We start from the raw sequence: 20,242 nt of genomic DNA on the forward strand, positions 1-20,242 counted from the left end.
TTTTCTAAGACTGTTTATTTTCAGAAATGGTTTTAAACATCAAAACCTGTTTATTTGCTGTGTAATTATTTTGGTTCGAAATGCCACAAGCTGCAATTTGGGATTGGAAACACTGAGGTGTGAAAGTAATATTTCACGTCTCTGTTCTCAAAGGTAGCAGGTTCTTGTCAACAGTAAGGGTTATATTCACATTTAAATGGCTTGCAGTTTCCACTTTAATGTCTCTAACATTTCAAAAAGTGATTGGCAACAGTTAAAACACAGTAAACAAAGGTCCTGAATCACAACTCTGTATATATTTCAATAAATAAATTGAATTGAGAAAGTCGTTCCATTATTCATGATATCTTTTTTAAATGATTGGAGTATTTAAATAATACATATATGACTTGCAGATTCTCCAGACTATTGAATGTAAACATAAACTATGATGACAACAGTGTATAGTCACAAACCATGTTTTTATGATTCACACCCCAGAAGAAAACAAAACCATTGTGGAAATACACAGTACGTATCCCCCCCCCCACAACATCATTCAGCTATAAGTATCTAGATTGTTACAACAAAGCTCACAGAAACAAAATAGTTGAACAAAATGGGATGTTATTTTCACATTTTCAGCAAGAGCCAAAAACAATTTTTTGTTCAGCGTTTGTCATTCCCTCATTGATCAGATGGTGTCGCTAAATACAAACAATAATCTGCCAATTATTGTCAGATTCTTTCCTTTTTAATTACGCCAGTGAACTGAGCTTGAGACAAAGATATTGAAGCCGTCTTATGAGCGGTTTCATGGCAGCTTGGCCGCTAATGATCGTGTAACTTCTGTTCGTCTTGTGTCAAATAGTTGAATGAATCACAATGAACCTAATTCTGCCGATCCGCTGTCACATTAAACTATGAAACATATGAATCAAAAAGTAATTCTTCCAATAAACGCAAATTATGTATATAGCTTTCCTGTAGTTTAGTGATAACAGCATTGCGTTAACATCGCAAGGTTGTGGGTTCGATCCCAGGGGATTGCAAATACCTATGTAAAATGTATAGGATAAAAGCAATGTAAGTCGCTTTGGATAAAAGCGTCTGCCAAATGCCTAAATGTAAATGTAATGTTTATGCAGAATTTAGGATATGCTAAAAAAACTTTATTAATAGCTTCTGTTATTCATCATGTTATCAACGCGAGAAGCACATTCAGAGGCTCATTTAAAAGCGCTAGATGTTGTTAAAGTGTTATAAAGGGGGTTTATATGGCACATTGTATTTTTCATCATAATCACAACACGGTCATTTGTCTTAGAAAATGATTCAAGCCCCGCCCACGATTGGGTGTGCGCCGGCCATCGCCAAATCCGATTGGTTGTGGGTGAGCCCAAGAAAAACCGGCCCCTCTTCATTTCCACCTTTCATTCAGAGTAGTGACAGATTTAGTGAGTGTACAGTGTGTGTATTAATATGTAACACAAAACGATTGCAGCTAACAGTGGAGTTGAGAAAAACCGAGTAGGTGCGAGCCTGCGCGCTCATGTTTTTCTAATTCACATCCAAGAAGAGGAATTAACAGAGAGAAGGGAATTACACCAATGATGGCATTCTCTTCTTTATGGAAGTATTGCGCTCCTCTATCTCTCCTGCTGCTCCTGTCCTGTTCGCATACAGGTAAGATGAATGCTTATTTAGCGCACTTTTGAAGTTAACCTGCCGGCATCATATAGCATTGAGAATGTGGAGAACTGTTTCTCCATTTACACATGTTTTTCACTGCAGGAGGTAACGCTGTAGGGTAAATACACACACGCAACCGAACGCACATTGCATTGGATTCAACAACGTTACACTCAGATCCATTTTAATACATTGTTTGGTTCGCGAAGTGTTTGTGGTAAAGTGAAGTCGCTTGCGCAATTGAATTAGTTTTCTCCTGAAAGTTCTTCCTGTTTACGTTTGTCAGATTGTACGCGAGTGTGTAAGCAATTTGACGGCTACTTTACGCTATTGGCGTTTATTATTGGGAGTAGTTTGCGTCAACCACCTATACCTCTCTGCTGACTCCGTACGCTTCAGTGTTAAAGAGAGTTCGCTCAATAATTGGATGGGGTACATTCGTGTATGTAGAAGTACACGTGTGCGTACACGTACGCGCATGCACGTATTCCTCTCACGTCGCCTTTTTGAGATGCTGTGCGCTGTGCAGTTTATTTGTGCATAGATAGAGTTTCAATTGTTATTGTTGCCGATGTCCTTCGTTGGGATTCAGCGCGACGCGCAGAGATCCTGAGGTGGACTTGTACGACCAATGCGGCAGTCAATGAAGGAGTGCATTTACTTCTGTGTCATGGTAGCGGACTTGCGGGCTGTCCCAGGCTGTCAGGCTGTCCCATAACAGCATCACACTCCCGTCTCAAATCCCAACACGGGCCGCGTATTACATGCTTGCCATCGCATGTTAAGTGCATCTGCTGTTGCCTTGGGATTTGGATGACAAGAGTGTCTCGATGCTAGCCGGCCGTTTAATTCTTCATTTCTAGCTGTGCCATCTGTTTGTGAAACGAGGCCCAAATTAATAACAATTAATCAGCAAGAGCTGAACACGGCAACGAATGAGTCTGAAAAGAAAGTGAAGGAGTAATAGCGCCTTGATTCACTCGCACTCCATATTTATTTGACTTTTATGGGAACTGACATTATTAGCATACGGATCTAGTTGAAATTCCAAAAGCATTCATCCATTGAAATTCAATAGCTGTTTGTGGTCTGAGCCTGATCCAGGTTTGCGCGTCTATTTGTTTGACACTGTCTAATAAGTGGGTCTGTGTTGTTTGTTTAAGCATGTGGAACTGAAGGCATTTACGCAATTGTCTGCACACAGCCATGCCTCTATATCCCTGTATGCGCTTGTGCTTGTAATAAAGTAGATTGTGTGTGGAATTTGTGGAATTTTGTAAGTGGTGTAGTATGTATACATTGTTCAAATGGCATGACTGGTTGTTCATTTGGATCTTTGAGGTCAAGAGGGAGCTATGGAGATGACTGTCATTAATCTCTCCGGTGACAAGAGGTGAGAGAGGAGGAGGGATGTGGGGTGAGGGAGCTGGAGGAAGACAACTGAACTGATTATCATGCCCCTTCGTCATATAAATCAATAGAGACTTTTGATACCAGATTCACGTCGATTTATTTCTACTACCAGAAAGAACCAATTTGCCAATGTGGCAAGAGAGATGAAAAAGGGATGTTGATAAGGGGAGATTATCTGATGTATACTATCTGAAGCAGAATGAATAAGAAATAGGAAGGAGAAATTGGAGAAAATGAATATACTGTAGGGTGGAGGGATAATGATAACAAGATGACACATAGTGAAACTACTTGATCTCTCACAGGGATGGGAAGAACATGCAATAAAAGGTGTGTTGTGTGTCAGGTTTTGCCTACCAAAAAATTGCTTGATACTAAACGTGTCTTGGGGAAAATGGTCAAATGTAGAAAGGTAGGTACAGTATAGAGTAAATAATGTTATTTTGGAAACAATGGAAGTCAATGAACAGTCCGTGTACATTTTTGGTTGTTATTTAGGGTGGCCCTGAGAATAAAAGAAGAGATAATAATGTAAGCCTGGTAGCAATGAAAGATTTATAAATTCTCAGAAATAAAGTGAAGCGTGTGTGAGTGTTAATTTCCCACCCCCACCACAACAAATTCAGAATATACTGAAACAGTAATTGTGTGTTTGTGCATGTGTGTGTCCCTTGGGCATAAGCCTGCAGTCTCATATTGTGTGTTCCATCTGAGGCCCTCTTCCAGTGTTTGTTGCTCACTCTCATTGTTTCTCTCTCTCTCTTTCTCTCGCTGCACGGCCTGTTTTGCAGGGACTGACACACATGAACACACAAGCTCACAGTCAATGGGTGCAACTGCGCCAGTTGCATTCTGCATGCTGCATTCTGCGCCCGTCCTCTCCCATCACTGCTGCTCTCAATGGGCCTGCACAGTTAATCATCTCTATTTGTTTATTCGATGGCAAGCAATATGAGAGTCATTCGTTTGAATCTGTTTTCATCATTTGTTGGGACTCTGTCAATGTTGCTTGTGCTGCAGGGCCAAATTGCCTCCTAATTGGAAACACAGTGCAAATATGGCAGTGCCGTTTAAGAACATTTGTATGGATCGTACCTTTTTATTCAAATAGAAAGCAATCTGACATTACAGTTATAGTCATTGCCTTATTATACAGCTTTCCGTGGTTAAAGGTTAAGAAACAGCCATTGTTAAAACTACACAGGACGCAGAATGTTTGATTTATTGGTCTTATTTTTAAAACAAGAACGGGGCTATTGAGCAGCTTCTGTAAAATCACAAATAGGCTTATTTCAATGTGTATTACAATGCAAATGCTCTTCTGCATGTAAAGATAGTTCTTTACCAGCACTTGCATCATATTGGTAGAAGCTATAGGATTAACCTTTTTTAGTTGTATTGCATAAAATACTGAAATTGGTATTTTCACTTGTCACTTTGTTCTGTAATGCCACGAGGAAGCCTTTATCTTAAGCCAAGGTTTATCCTTTGATACCAGCCTATGGTTGTGTAATTCCCTCAGTAAAATAAAAATGTTGACATTTAATTTAAGTAGAAGCACCACCTACCCGTGTGCTGAAAAAAGACGGTGGCAAAGCCTTCGGGTAGCTTCCTATTTTTATTTTTATTTCACAGTGAACGCTGAATCCTGGCTAACACATTATGAAATACACAAGACGGAAGAACTAGCGGCTTTCTCGTATCACATTAATACACGACAGCACTATATAAACAGATGTTCATTAAGAGACATAGAACCTACTGTCACATCATGTCACGGCATGCAGACAGAAACACTGTTGTTTTGCTTAGATCTTAAAGGCCCACTGAAATGCCTTGGTACGCGCAGCATTATTTGATATGTTGTCGTAATTTTAACTGAAAAATTAAGACAATGCGAGACATATTGAGTGCCCCCTCTCCCTTTAAAAATAATCAATAACATTTTGTTTACAGCACAGTCAGCCTCAACCGGGCAATGCTGCATTTAACAGCATGATAGCCACGGTAGCGTGCCGCCCGCATGACGTAATTTTCGTCATCAGGAGGGTCCGTGGTCACCCGAATACCCTGTCTGAGTGCAGACCATTTTTTGAGACCGCGCGGATGTGAATCGTACAACACTAACTAACACAATAACCATAAAAGCATAATACAAATCGTGATTTTTGCAAAATATGATCTCATTTTGGTACCAAAGTCTTCATACTGTGTAGACTTGAAACGGAAAAGATAGGTTATGTTTTCTCAGCGGATTTGTGCGGATTTGTGGGCGGGACTTGATCATTTGATTTGATTGGACAAGAACTTTAACGAGAGGCTGAAGTGTAGCGTCATGGAATTTCTAAATTTGTTTGAGCGCATGTGCCAGACTGTCAGTTTTGAACGGTTACATTTCTTTGATGCAAATTTTGTCAGCGCTTAATAGCATATGAATTTATTGACGTCCTTAAGGCTCTCTCATTTTCAATAAAAGGAAAAAACTTTTATTTGATTTTACTGGGCCTTTAATTATTGCCTCTCCTACTGGATGCATTGAACGCCTCGTATGCGCTTCTGAAAAAAAGATAATTACAGGGAGAAATGCCCAGTTGAATGAATTCATAATAGTGCTTTATGGTGTAGTGATGCTGGCTGGGTATGTCGCAGGTGGCGTGCGTCGCTTAACTATATTTCACCGTGATTATCTCCAATCTGATTCAACTGATTAGACACTCCTTTAATTTTCTCATTTAGTCTCATTGCTTGCCCGCGGTCACCCGCATTAGACGCTCTTCTTTATGTTTCATTTCAGAGCTTAAGTGCTTCGGTGAGAAATAGCTTATGCAAGAGTGTCGTTTCAAATGACAGGGAAGATGAATCAGATGCCACTCCGTCATGTTACGTACAGACATTATTAAGGCCCACAGCCCTTCGCATTGCTATATTTAAACTAAAACTCTTTCATGTCTCCCAAAAGAATGTCTAGATCATTATTTTAATGAAATCCACTCGAATAGGTGCATCAATTAAATAACCTTATTTTTTAGGGTTATCGCTCTGAAGCCATTTCTGCTGTTTGCTTTGATTGAATCGAGGCTCGTTCATTGTGGGAATTTAAGTGCTTGCACTCTGATAGGGATGTGAATTATTGAAACGCGCCTATTTATACTGGACCCGGTTTGGTGAGACGACGCAACCTTGCTAGACGCAAGCTGTCAATAATTCAGCGCCAAACTTTTATAGTTCTGAAGTGCAGACAGATTCAGATCAAATTTTTCTTCCTGTTGTCCTGTGAGATGTCTGAGAATGGCACATTTGTCGTCTGGGGCCTGACATCTTCCTTAGCGTAGTGAATAAGACTTCAGAATAGCAATGCGTTATTTCTCAGCGCCTTTCGAGCACCATTGAGAGAGCCAAACAGAAGTTGTCATCAATCTGCAATCTCTGCCGCTGGTTCCTAATGAATACTGAGATGAATTGTAGTTTAATAGTTCTCCTGCAATATCCCTAAATCATAAGGAAACTTTCTATTTGTCTGCCTCGTCTGATAATGTTCCTGCGCCCTGAGCTATGGTGATCTTTCAGTTCTGTTCTCTCTTGTTTTTAAGCCAGAAAACCAACATGTGAAACGCTTATGAGAATACTCTTGGCAGTGTAGATGGAGAACGAAATCAAACACTAAGCTTTAGGAGCTAAAAAGAAAGTCGGAGAAGTGTTGTGGTTGATGCCACAGAGGTGAACATTCCTCTTTATAGGGGGTAGTGTTGTCATGACTTTAAAAACTCTCTGGCTTGTTTAACAACACCTTAATTCATGTCTTCTCTCTTCGTTCTCTCGCTGTCCCATAATTCCTTTGACTCATCCCTCCACCTGTCTCCAAGACTCCCATTCCGTGCCCACATGTGGTAAAGGTCCCAGGCTTTTGCGGTAATTACAGGACTTTGAGTGGCACTAAAGCCCTCGCTAGGTTTGATTGGATGAGGGGCCCATTAGAACCAAAATGGGCCCCGGCTCCAGATGGAGTGCTTGTGAAAGGCTTTGTGGCTTCTTGAGAGGGCGACTAATGCCGCCCGCACCGATTACATTATGTGGAGAGCATGGATGTGATAATGAGGCTCTGGACGAGCAGAGAGGACAGGAGGGAGCAGCCCTACTCAGGACAGGTGTGTGTGTGTGTGACATGTGTCACAGCACATCCTCATGCGAGGAGAGAAAGAAAAATAATTTTCCCTCTTTGTATATAATGTTTTGTTTAGTATGTTCATTACAAGTTGCCATAGTAACTATGGTTTCTAGCAAAACAACAGATACATTTTGTGTCATTAATAAGGACGAAACGTATCTGTTTTCTAAAGGAACATTTTGACCTACGTTACTGCGGGATATTAGTATTATTTGGGCTCTGTTGTTATTGCATGGAAAACAGAGGTCAGGACTGTCTTCCATTTCCATTTCCTTTTTCTATGGACCCAAGTCGTATGAATTTGGAAGGGCAATAAGGTTAGTTAACCATGACAGAATTTTTATTTTTAGGTGAACTGTCCCTTTAAAGTTGATCTCAGCACCTACACTAGACAGTTCAATGGGCTGTGGAAAAAATGAGCAAAATTGGAAGAGGCAGGACTGCACTGGACGCTATTTAAGAGAGTGACGAGCGGCAGTCGGAGGGAGGAATAACAAATAAATGAGCCTCTGAAGGATCTGGGGGAAGAAAGAGCAACAGCAGAGTGCAAAAGATTCTGTATCCAGTGAGAAGATTAAAGACAGCATTGGGTAGGAAGAGTGTAGAACAAAGTGAAGAAGAAAGACAGGGAGTGAGGGGAAAAAAGGAACACAAACTAAGTGGAAACTAGGAGTTCAGTACTGCCCCTGAGTGTCACAAACAAAAAGGATAAATGATCAATGAGGACATTTTACTGTAAGCCACCCACCCATCAGGAGCAGAGTGGCAGGTCAGAGGGGAAGCGCTAACACACGCACACAAACACAATTACATTTCCCTCCCAGTCTTCTGCTCTCACTGATATGCGAGCTCAACGGCGTGCTAGTAAAAGAGAAGCGCCGCTTTGATATCAGGAGAGGACCTGATTGAAAACCATCAGATAAGGGGTAAATTGAAAGGAACGGAATATAAACAAATTGCTTTCACAAGCGCTCTTGCTGTCATACGCACCGCTGTTGTGGACCTAGGGTCACACTCGGAAGAACATATACAGTGGACAGTTAAAGGGATGGATCACCCCCCCCCCCCCAAAAAAAATCTGTCATTTTACACCTGCGTGACTTTCCTGCGTAGAACACAAAAGATGACATTTTGAAGAACCAAACAATGGCGGTACCCATTGACTTGAATTGGTTTTGTGTCCACTCAGTAGAAGTGAATGAGTTCTGCAACGTTTCGGTGACCAACATTCTTCAAAATATCTTCATTTGTGTTCTGCGGAAGAAATAAAGTTACACAGGTTTGAAATGACAAGAAGGTGAGTAATGATGACAGAATTTAAATTTTTAGGTAAACTTTCCTTTTCATAGCGTAGAGAAAATATCAAAATTATAGAATAAAGATTGGGCCCATAGGGCTTGATAAGACCTGGATCAGAGTAAAAAAAAAATCCCAGCATCAGGAGTTGTAGCAGCCTGAACTTTCCGACATTGCAGTATCAACCCAACAGCGACCCCTTCCCAAACCGAGAACAATGATTTTGTGATTATGCACAAGCCTTTGATCTTTTAATTAGTAAGTGCTAAATAAATCTTCATTAGCTGTAATGAATTTACACTACGAAACAACAAACATCAAAAAGTTGCCGTTAATTCTGCAATTAAAAACTCTAAGCACGGCTGGAGGACGGGGCAACGCTCGCGATTACGTGCCCGCCGTGTTGTTTAGACTTCTTATTGTTCCCTAAGAACCACAGCAGAGACCGCGAGGTCATCCTGTTGTTCCGGCGATGCGGAGAGTTTGTCCTTCCAGCGCTGGCAGGCAGAATTGGCCCCGGGTCTCCAATAGCAGGAGATTACTCTCTCTAACAATGGATTACGTTTCCGAAATTGTCTCGGTTCGAGGGCGGTGACAGACATCCCGGACCGCCGACCTTGAGGGTTGCTGATTGCGGGAACTCAACTTCAGGGAGCTCTTGTGAGAATGGGGAAAAGGAGACACATGATAAGTAGTGCTAGATTTTTAGCGAGCGCAGGCGTGACTGGCCCTGCGGGTGGTTTTGGAAGATGCCTTTTTTGTTCCCCTGATACCAAACCTGGAGCTCTCTGCAATCTCAGTGCACATTTGAAAGGAAAACGCTGATGAGTCAGGTCCCCGCTGTCTTGCCTGTAATCACATTGCTGCGCAAGCTGTTGTATTAACGGTAATTTTTCGACGTTAACAAATTTTTGTGAGACTCGTATTTGAGATGTATGTCAATCAGAGATTTTAGCACCTCAGGCAGGGGCAGATTAAGGTTGTCAGGGGCGGATTAAGGTGGTCAGGGGCCCCTAGGCTGCTCTTTAGTTCGGACCGGGGCACATTTTGCATGAAAAATCTCTAATGTAAAAGCTGTCGTGCAAACTCAGGTGCACACTTTAGCCCATGACAATGTATTTTTTACTTGAATAAAACAAATGTAAGAGATGATAACATTGGTAATTTACCTTGGATTTGAGCAATAGTGAGCCTGCCTTGTTTTATGCATTGCGAGTGGAATCAGAGCGGCAAATTAAGGGTAATTCAGTGTTTCCAGATTTAAAAATAATCCTGATAAATAGTCTGTTTGCAAGCAACAGAAAGCTCTGTAAACGAACATACAGTAAGACCAAGTGTTGTTTACTTAGCGCTGCGCATAATAGCATCAAGTGAATAAAAAACTACATTTATATTGACCCCTGTTCTGTTTACTATCACGTGTCATGCAAGTTCGTGATGACGTAATATAAATGCAAATGCACCAGGGTTCAATAGAATCAAGCTAAGACTCCAAACCAACGCTGCGAGGGAGGTTGGGAACAATCGTACTCGGATACATTTACATTCATGTATTTGGCAGACGCTTTTATCTACATTTGTGCATTTGGCAGACGCTTTTATCCAAAGCGACTTGGATTGCATTATCCTATACATTTATACACTGGTATTTGCAATCCCCTGGGAACGAACGCAATGCTCTTACCACTGAGCTACAGGAAAGCTTTTTTATCTAAAGCGACTTGCATTGCATTGCAATCCCCATTGCAATCCCCCAATCGAACCCATGACCTTGACGTTGCTAGCGCCATGCTCTAACCACTGAGCCACAGTAAAGCTATCTACACACACATTAAGACAGCAAATACTACCTCTACATTTCTGGTTGGTTAGGAATGGCAAAAACCAGGAGAGCGCAAGCTCCGGCCTCTAAAAACGCCTTGTTCGATCTTAACTGAGATTCAAAATACTTTGCATTACATAAACTGTGTATGAAACAAATCCATAATTAAAAACCAACCTGTATAATATGAGTGTCATTGTGGAGTAACTCCTTGAAATATTACCGATGAGCTAACTGCTGCAACAGCTAAGGGTCCCACTGCAGTTGTTTCAACCGCAGCACCGATGTTAGCCAATGCAAGCTGCCAGTCCTCCTGCTACTATCTTGGTCATGTTGTTCTTTTAACCTTTTGTATTTTCCCTTTTTGTGCGCCATTGTACTCTCTTTCGGGCATTTTGCCACTATGCCATCTAGCAATAGAAGTGACGTAATGATTGACTGATTCATGAATGATTTCACCAAGAGCTGATTGGACAAATGTGACCCAAATGTCACATCTATCCAATCACTGGCTTACATTTACTTTTATTTCTTATGGGCCAGTGAGAGTCTATTTTTAGTTTGTGTTGAAGTAAATTAAAAAAAAAATCTGGCCAATCAGAGGCCTTACGCCTAGGCAAGCCTGTATGTTAATCCATGCCTGACCTCGGGGAAGAGAGGAATCAGTCAGTATGTGCCACTTAAATTACCCATGATTCCCCTTCACGTTATCTGTCTGTTCAACTAATGAAGCTCGGAGGAACACAACTCTCCGCTACAGGAAATTGTGCAATTAAAAAAAGATCGCTTATATGCTCGAAGATGGATCGGCGGAGATGACAGCAATTTATGTGCATTGATATTAAGAATATTAAGGTTTAAAACAAGTTTAGGTGATTAAGAAACTAGTTGTTGGCCCTCAAGATGCCTTCACTTGTACATTCAGATGTGGTCGCACAGTCGGGGGGTTTAATCACGTCACCTTGTTTTGAACCATTTCTATGAATCTCTCTGAGATCGCTGGAGATGGCAGCTCTTATCTCTCGCCCTGGGAGCAAAACTGAGGCTGCTGATCTGACATCTGTAGATTTTTTTTTATAGTGTTTAGACAATCTTCCCTCTTACTCAACCTTTTGGCTTCTGCCAATTACATACACATTCGCACACCTACAGACGCCCATGAATTTTCATCACTCTTTTCTCTCTCTCGTGGGAGGTTATGATGTAGTATAAGTAAGGTAAGAGAAGGTGATTTTAAAGTAGTGGCCGTGGGCTATGCTTTGTAGGAGAACCCCTGTGTTTGTGTTCGACAGGTGCTTTGGAGCAGGGCACTCAGTCCAGGTGTCCAGGTTTGACGCCTGTGGCTGTTCAGTGGTGATTTGCATAAAGAAAATCTGTTGTGCTTTTTTCCCCCGCCCTTTCTTACGCTTTAAAGACCTGCTGTGAGGCCATCAGTTTGTGCTGGACTGCGGTTTTCTTATAATCGTTCATATTGTTTCTATTTTTGCCCATTGACATTTCCTGTGCCATTTAATCCCTCATCATACTTTACTGAATCTCCTGCTGTCTTTTTCACTTGTTGTACTCTCGCTTTCGAAACTTTTGCTTTTCCTCTCAGCTCGTTTTCCTGTTTTCCGTCCCCTTGCATTTAAAGTCACCACACAGCATGAGCTGATGTCCACCGGGAGCTCTTCAAGCGCAGCAGTGGGACTTTTAAACCTATTTACTCGCATGAATGTTTAATTTTCTCATCTCTCTGCATTATCGTAATGCTGAAGAATATGAAGCAGACATATCTCTCCTTATCTCTGGCTTCCCTTCTATTTTCCCGCAAATTTATTTATTTTTCCGCAAGCCTAGTTTATCTCTTCATCTATTATATATTGCTCTCCATTTCTTTTTCTCTATTGGGCAGTATCGCATAACTTTTATGTGTTTATAGCTTAGCACTGACTGGTTCTATATGGCTCTATGGGTAATATGCCCCTATGGACGCTAGCAGTCATTGGCACAGCAGCGTGCATCCTGCATGTCATTATAATTCCAAATGCATTTGCCAGCGTGCCCCAGTCATTCATGCGTGCCCACATACCCTTTTATGCTCATTCACACACTCGCTACTTCCAGCACGTAGTATCACGGGATGAATATATTAAAGATATTTGCATCTGCCACTCTTATAAATCAGTGTTGACTAGAGGTGCTGCAGTTTGAATTCACCTGAAGGCAGTACCTTTATTTTATGTAGGCTATACATATTTTAGCCGGCCAGTTGGTCTGCCCTTCACGAACCAGAACTTTTAAATCATTAGAGAGATTCAGGGATGTGAAATTAACCTTTAAAATGAGAATTATCAGCCATTATTATTTAGATTTAAAGTTGAAGCATTTGACATAAATACTGTATATGGCAAGCAGTGGTTATGCCCTGGAAATAAATTTGCCCTCATAAAGGTAAAATAAATGCACCTGTAAATCTATTCGAGAGTAAAAGTTGTCCCACTGAAACGTTTTCTGACACTGTTTAAGATATATGTACATATATCACAAAACCCTTTACAAGGTTATAAACAGAACCATATAAACCTCAGCCCTCCCGTAAAACTGTTTGCAATCTGAAAATAAGAGCTCGCTAAACATCCACTTGTACATAAAATCCCAACAGACCAAAACCATTTAGACATTGACATAGCTACAGGGAGGAACAATATATTTTACATTTACATTAAGTCATTTAGCAGAGGCTTTTATCCAAAGTGACTTACAGAGAGTTCATGGAGCAATAAGAGATATCTCATACAGGAGCTATAATACAATAGGTGCTAATACAAAGTTCCCAGATAGCACAATCCATCTGGCTTGCGTCTATTTGACGTCTGCATTTACATCTGCAAGACCTCTGCAATACATAGTTCGCTCATCTGCAATACGTCTCGGAGACGTCTGAACATTTCTAATACGTAAAAGATCTGGAGATCTGCTGCGTAAAAATATCTGCTTAACATCTTAGAAAGAGCAGCTTTACATCCATTCTAAATCATAAACATCTTACAGACATATTGAAGATGTCTATATGATGTCTGACAGCAGACATCTCCGAGACATGTATTTTATATGTCTTGCAGATGTAAATGCAGACATCAAATAGACGTAAGCCAGATGTATGCTTGCTAACAGGGTTACTAATTTCAACAAAAGCTACACCACTATCTGTCATTTGTCTGTCAACTATTCACAGAAGAGATGGGTTTAAAGTAGTTTTTTGAGAGTTGTGAAGGAGAATGAGCGGGAAAGCGATTTACTTATGAAAAGGCAATACAAGACACCACTGGTTTGCTCCCGAAACGTCCACATCCTAAACCTCCAAAATATATACAAATATTTTCATAAACAAACAAAACATATTTTTTTGTTACTCAGAGAATGAGCCATCCTCAAAATGATTATTTTGTTACAGGTTTATAAAACTTATCAAAGTTTTATGAAACTTTTTTTACTCGCACATGCTGTGCTGACAAAGACGCAAGCTTATCTTTCGTATGGTGTCATGTTATGCACACAGTCCAAGTCCAGGAGGCCTGAAGTTTAAGTACATCACACACTCCCACGGCCCACATGCTAGACGAACACACTAGCACACTGCCATGCTGTCATAATGTTGGCTATGGTAAGTGATGATTCCACCAGGAGGTTTAACACTAGCCAGAGGGTTTTTTAGTCACTCCCACCCCCATCTTCAATCTCACAGCTCGGCTCTCCCTATCAACCCTATGCATTTCTATCTGACTCCGAGCTAACTCGCACCCTGTTGTACTTTGCCAACCCCTTCTTTCAGATGAGCGTGTAGGCGGAGACTGAAAACAGGAGGAAAATCTGAAAAAGGTCTTAATGTGTGTGTGCGTGCGAATAAGGGGCCTAACAGAAAGCCTTGGAAGCAGGCGGCAACACACGTTTTCTGGCTTCGAATTAATCCTATTGATTACACTGCTGAGATCTGGGTTGTGACACAGTTGTTATTGCTTTGAGTTTGCGATATTAATAAAAAACTGAGACGGGGAGAGGAGAGGAGGCTGAAAAGATGGAGAAAAAGAATCAATGCAACGGCTCATGAGGTAATTAAAAGAAGCGATGGACGGCATTGAAGGCTTTATTAGAGGCTCTCGGTAAAATTACTATTATTACGCAAACAGCTCCAGCAACACAGGCCTTTGTGTTTAGGAAGTAATTGCCCCTGCAATGGATTCAGATTCTCAACAATGTTGTTTTTTGTGAGCGATCGGAGACAAGAGAACAGGGGGTGGGGGCTACTCGATGCAAAGGGCACCTCTTCTGAATGCCCTGCTGTCAATATCCAAATTAATCACCTAATCGTTTTCCACAGAGCAAATGTACTTTCATGTTCTCAATTACTCCCTGTTTTCCGGCATGCTGTATTCATGAAGATGTTGTGGAAGATCGGCTTGTTGGAGTCGTATTAGCAGTTAGCGCATAGCCTCTGACACAAAGGACAGCTGTGGGCTTTAATTCATTTGCAGATTCCAAAAGTCTAACCATGACAAAGTAGAGCCAAATATAACCCTCAATGGATAAAAACATTACGTCATTGACTAAGTAAAAAAAATATGAAAAATAGGCCTAACTCACGGATAATAGATCTGATAACAGACACTTTGGAGAAAAAGCCGCCTGCATGCGAAATGATTCAGGTCTCATCATATCAAATAAATGCGCTGGCTTCCCAAAACATCTTGTCGGAAAGGAACTCGTGTGTTTGGGTGATGAGACAAGACATGTGCACTCACACTAGAAAAACATTACAGGCGGAGAGATTCAAATGTTATTGCAAATTCTGTTTAGTAGGCATTAAAAAACAGTGAATATATTAGACATGTTCGCGGATATATTTTTCATACTCTTGGAGATACAGGCTAAGGAAGACCGTGTCAGACAGATAACACTCATGCACCCGTCTACCTAGATGACTAACCAATACGTTGTAATGTACAGATGTGCGTGTGTTACCCAACAACACTTTTAAAAGCATTTTTTGTCATTGTTTTATTTGTAAAGTAGCAATGTGTTATTTAGCGACATCGACCGGTGAGGTGGCAAATTGCAACAAACGTCTCGCTCCACCCCTAAGCTCTCCCGGCTACGGTGTAGGTCCGACGCAGAAGTAAAAAGACGCTTTAGCCGGACATAGCTGATATGTTTCAGCATTTGATATGCACATTATAGTAATGCAAATAAGCGCTTGACAATGCTTGCTATTACCCTAAATGTGTTTTATTATGCTTCTGCAAAGTTTATGAAGTTCAGATTAGCTTCATGTAAATGGTTTTTACTGCTCTAATCACAAGCATTTACTGTGATTTATTGTGTTCTAATGTGCCTGCAATCAGAAGTGGTTTCACTTAGGTGTACATATGGCCATCATTATGGTTCAATGTGAGTTGTGGAGCATATTATTGCTTTGTATGATTAGAAATGATGAACTGTTTCCAGTACTGTTTTATTTCCAGCTACACACCACACAGGTTTGTTTCATCTGAAGAGATTGTATTAGGATAGAACTAAATCTACTGTAAGTCTGCTGTAGCTCTAACTGGCCAACCAGAGTGCCGTCTTATCAAATAAGGATAATAGACCTTCAGTAGTTCAGATTAAAGACTTTACAGTAAAGTTTAAGTTTATCTTGAGATTTTACAAGTGCATAGTGTCCAATGTTCTTAACTTGAAAACTAGTTAATAAAATTGTTTTGTTTATTGTGTAATTGTTACAGCTAGTATTCTCTTGTAGGGATCTACTAACAGTTATTATTGCAGTTGTTATTAAAGAGATCTTTAGTTTATAAAGATCAAAGAATCCATGCCATAGAAGACTCCATTTGACGATAGTGCTCATAGGTGTAGCATAAGCTGTCATTTCCCATTCTTGCACCCTCCTCTTGTCTCCCCAATTTTCGCAACCTCTCTTGACGGTTGTGGTGAGTAAGCGAGTTGGCAAAAAGGCCAAAAACTGAAGTGGCTCAGTCGCAGTTCTGTGTCTCTACACTTTAATGTGAACTGCCCTTGAGAAGGACAGAGAGGCTTTTATCCATGAAAGGTGAAGCATATCAAGGCCTCCACCGATGTTGTTTTTTCACATATGAGAAAATTCGCAGTTTTGTGAAATATTTCTTTGCAGGCAAAGCAGATGGTGTCAGAACCTCAGCACAATGGCAACACACACAACTACACTATTGTGTCACCAGTGACATATATGTGGTCAAAATTCACTAAAGAAAAAGTGAAACTCAGTTCTTAGTAAATATAGCAAAGTTTTATATTTTATCTAATGCAGTTACACTTGCCATTTGTATTTGGGACGGATGTTTAAAAGTGTCCATACTTTTTGGCGGTCATTGTTATCATCATAAACATTGGTTTGAGTATGGCTGTGTACCGGAAGTTGGTAATTTACATCTTTATTTTATGATATTAAGTTGCAATCTGTAACCTTTTTTGTTTATAAATACAAAAGTTATTGAGCATGCACATTAAAAATCAGAGTTTAAAACTTTTTCCTTATCATACCTTGATTCACAGCGATAAGTTTAAAGGTGTGGCAACAAGTTATTTCATGCATTCTGACTTCTTTACACTGATAACCGTTCTGGCTTTCCAGTGCTAAAAGATGCTGGACATGAACCTCACGTGGTAAGTGATACTGAGTCATGTGTCTGTGTTCATGTGTCCGTTGTGTTACAAACATGACTTTATTGAATCAGACTGTTAATGATCACATTTATATAAGGGATCATTTTATCATAGTTTGATCCCATTTATTAAAGACAGATACAGAAGTACGATTATTTCTGAGCTTGTTACCCCTTCACTCATTCGTTTCCCCTGTGGTGGAATGAACTGCCACCATCCTTCACAACTTTCAAAAAACAGCTCAAATTATACAAGTTCCGCATTTATTTGACTAACTGTCTATCTTATGTCAAAAACAAGTCTTGCTTACTCGAGCTTTATTCCTCCTATTAGCATGGTAGTAAGCTAACGGTACTGTTTAGCATGCTGACAAAACGTTTATATCCGCTCCTACTTGTAAGTCACTTTGGATAAAAGCGTCCACCAAATGAATAAACGTAAATGTAATGACAATAATTCTTTCCTGCCCCCAGATAACACTTATGCTGGTGATTATATGACTCTGAACTGTGTCAATATATTACGGTGTTCTTGTACGTGCGTCATTTCCAAGCTGCATATCCTCTTCACTGTTCCTCTCGTCGACCTGTTCAAAGAGGGTATAACAAGCCAGAGAAAGTATAAAAAGAGAAGAAATCGTAATGAGACGATCCAAAAAAACAGGCCAAAATACATAACCACGCTCGCTGTATTACTGTCACAGAGTGAGTCATCAGCACTTCCTGTTCTCTTCGTAGTTCCACACACCTTATCATAACTACTCATTTGCCCCCATACAGTATATATGATATTCAGATGGTAGAAAAGTAACGCATGCACACACTACTCCGGCCCCGTTAAGTAAAACAGAGAGAGGCTAATGCATTTGGATTTGGCACTGTGCAAATTCATCGCCGCTCCTCAGACGTGACCCACTTTATCTGAAGTGGAGCCCCATCCGTTCTGCTAAGAATCTATCACCATTAGAGCTCGGCTCTTCAGTCCCACTGCCTTGTGGTGTTATAGAGACTCACATATACGCAAATACACACAGTTTGTGTCGGCCCAGAGGGGTGCAATCATGTCCCACTACAGGGGATGGAAAAGTGACAGAAAGAAGAGACACAGATGTGTGTGTGTTTGAGTATGGTCTGCCAAACAGCGAGTGTTTGGGGCCTGGAGTTTCCTTGGTAAATGGAGGATGTCCTGAAATACTCTGCAGAAGGGGTTTGTTTAAATGAAGAATGTGTGTTTTAGCAGTTTATCCCAGTTCTGTGTGCTTGTGTGTTTAGCACGATGAGGCGTAAAGAAGCCGGATTATGGCGTATATGAGAGGACAGGATAAACAGATTTAGGAGATGGAGAAACATGAGAGGAAGATCAGAAGAGGAGAGACTTAGGATGAAGGAAACTCAGAAACGAGAGCAAAAGTTAAAAAGGAAATGTTAAGCCTTGAGAGGAACCGAGATACTTTAACACAGATTAAAATGACTCCTCTTGACTACTTAATAATTAGAGATTACTACTGAAAGAGAGCGAGAGAGAGAAAAATGAAGATGACACGATTAGGCTGTCAGTTTTAGAAGACATGTGTGTGCTTTAAAGGAAAGGGTGGTAGTGGAAATAAGAAAGATGGAAAAAGATGTGGTCGTTGTAATATGAAGTCAGGGGATTGTGAAAAAACGAAACTAACACAAACGAAACAGCAGGCGGGTGATAGAAAAGAAAGATGTAATTTGAGATTAAGATAAATGGAAATCGAATGAGAGAAATGAGCTGATTAATGAGATTTAATACAGGTGGTTATATCACATACGTTTTTCTGGAGCTAATAGAGAGAATGTCGTATATCTGAATAATACACCTAATAAAAGTTGCAACGATAAGGCCCATGCTCTGTTTACTTTTTCTTCCTTTGAATCACAGTTTGGAAACTATTTTGTGGTTGCCTGTTTGATAAGGTTGTGCAAAGCAGGAAAAAATAGAAATGCAGCTAACAAAAAGTCATTCATATCTAGGATAGAAAAATACATATATTTTTTCTGTAGATAGTTTTATCTTCAAATTATTCATCCTTTTCTGTGTTCGATTTTTGTAAGCACGTATATTTTGTGCCGATACGGTTTCGGTTCAATATTTAGTGACTTCTTGATTTTAAATCCCCGCTTTAAGCTACCGATGAGAGTTTAGCACTCGCAGATTTGTTTTACGCATTTTTAAATCCATTTCTACTGAAATCCGCTCATTTCCTCCCAGATTCCATGCGGGTCTATAAACAAACAGAACTCTCGTGCTTCTTCAATGATTGTACAGTTTGTTTAATAGTTTTACAGGAGAAATAAAGATGCAGAGAGGATGTGGGAGGTGAACTGTTAGAGAGGGAACAGCAGGTGTTACGGAGCTCGGAGATGAGAGATCTGATTATTATGATCGTGTTGATGATGCCGCTGATGAGCGAGAAGATTCAGAGAGGAAGAGAAAAAGACTGATTAGAATATGAAAGGCGAGTTGATGGCCACTTCTTTTCAGCTGAGGAATGAACCCTTGTCGATCCCTTTTTTGCTCTCTTTCTTCTAGTCACACATACGCAGGTGTTTACTAAACCTTTACCTGTGTGCCGAATGTCGAACGCAAGCCAGTTCCTGACCTTTCACTGTTGTGTTTCAGAGTTTGAAATGGATACATGTCTGCACAGGAAACGGATCATGAATGCTGATGGACACGCAACATGTGAACTTGCATCATTACTGACATTTTCACAGGAACGGTGTGCAGAGATTTTTATTCAAAATCTGTATGCTTGTGCATAGTAATATGGTGATGCTCTGGAGATATATGTCATTATAAAACAAAAACTGTTTGTGTAGCTTGTCCTCTCATTCAGATTCAGAGTCTGGATCTGATGATGTGCTGCTGAGATGCTGTAAATACACGTAGGCATTGGGGAATTATGAAGAAACTAGAATTCAGAGTTAATTAGGTATTTGTTTTCAGAGAGATGTAATGAATGACAATCACGCTGGCCAATTGTTTGATCATTTAGCAGGACTGTGTGGGATGATAAGATGTACTTTTTTCATTTGACTGACAGCTATGGGACACATTATCTTAATATCTTAATGCAAAGATAATGCAGAGCAGTGAGTATAGGCTACCTCTTGATTTGGCCAATAAAAGTCCACACTTTTAGACAAAGCTTATTATGATTACTATACTGT

At 40.4% G+C, this 20,242-nt stretch overlaps 1 protein-coding gene across 1 annotated transcript in view; it reads left to right on the forward strand.

The window, feature by feature from the left end:
- The first annotated feature begins 1,411 nt into the window (after window positions 1-1,411).
- cadm4 (cell adhesion molecule 4) overlaps window positions 1,412-20,242 on the forward strand; it is a 101,899-nt gene continuing 83,068 nt past the window's right edge. The window contains exon 1 of the mRNA XM_056762298.1: window positions 1,412-1,665. Within this exon, the coding sequence (XP_056618276.1) occupies window positions 1,590-1,665 (76 nt within the window). The 5' untranslated portion in view covers window positions 1,412-1,589. The remainder of the gene's footprint in view (window positions 1,666-20,242) is intronic.

Source organism: Triplophysa dalaica, chromosome 12 (assembly GCF_015846415.1).
Source record: "Triplophysa dalaica isolate WHDGS20190420 chromosome 12, ASM1584641v1, whole genome shotgun sequence".
NCBI classification, from domain to species: Eukaryota; Metazoa; Chordata; class Actinopteri; order Cypriniformes; family Nemacheilidae; genus Triplophysa; species Triplophysa dalaica.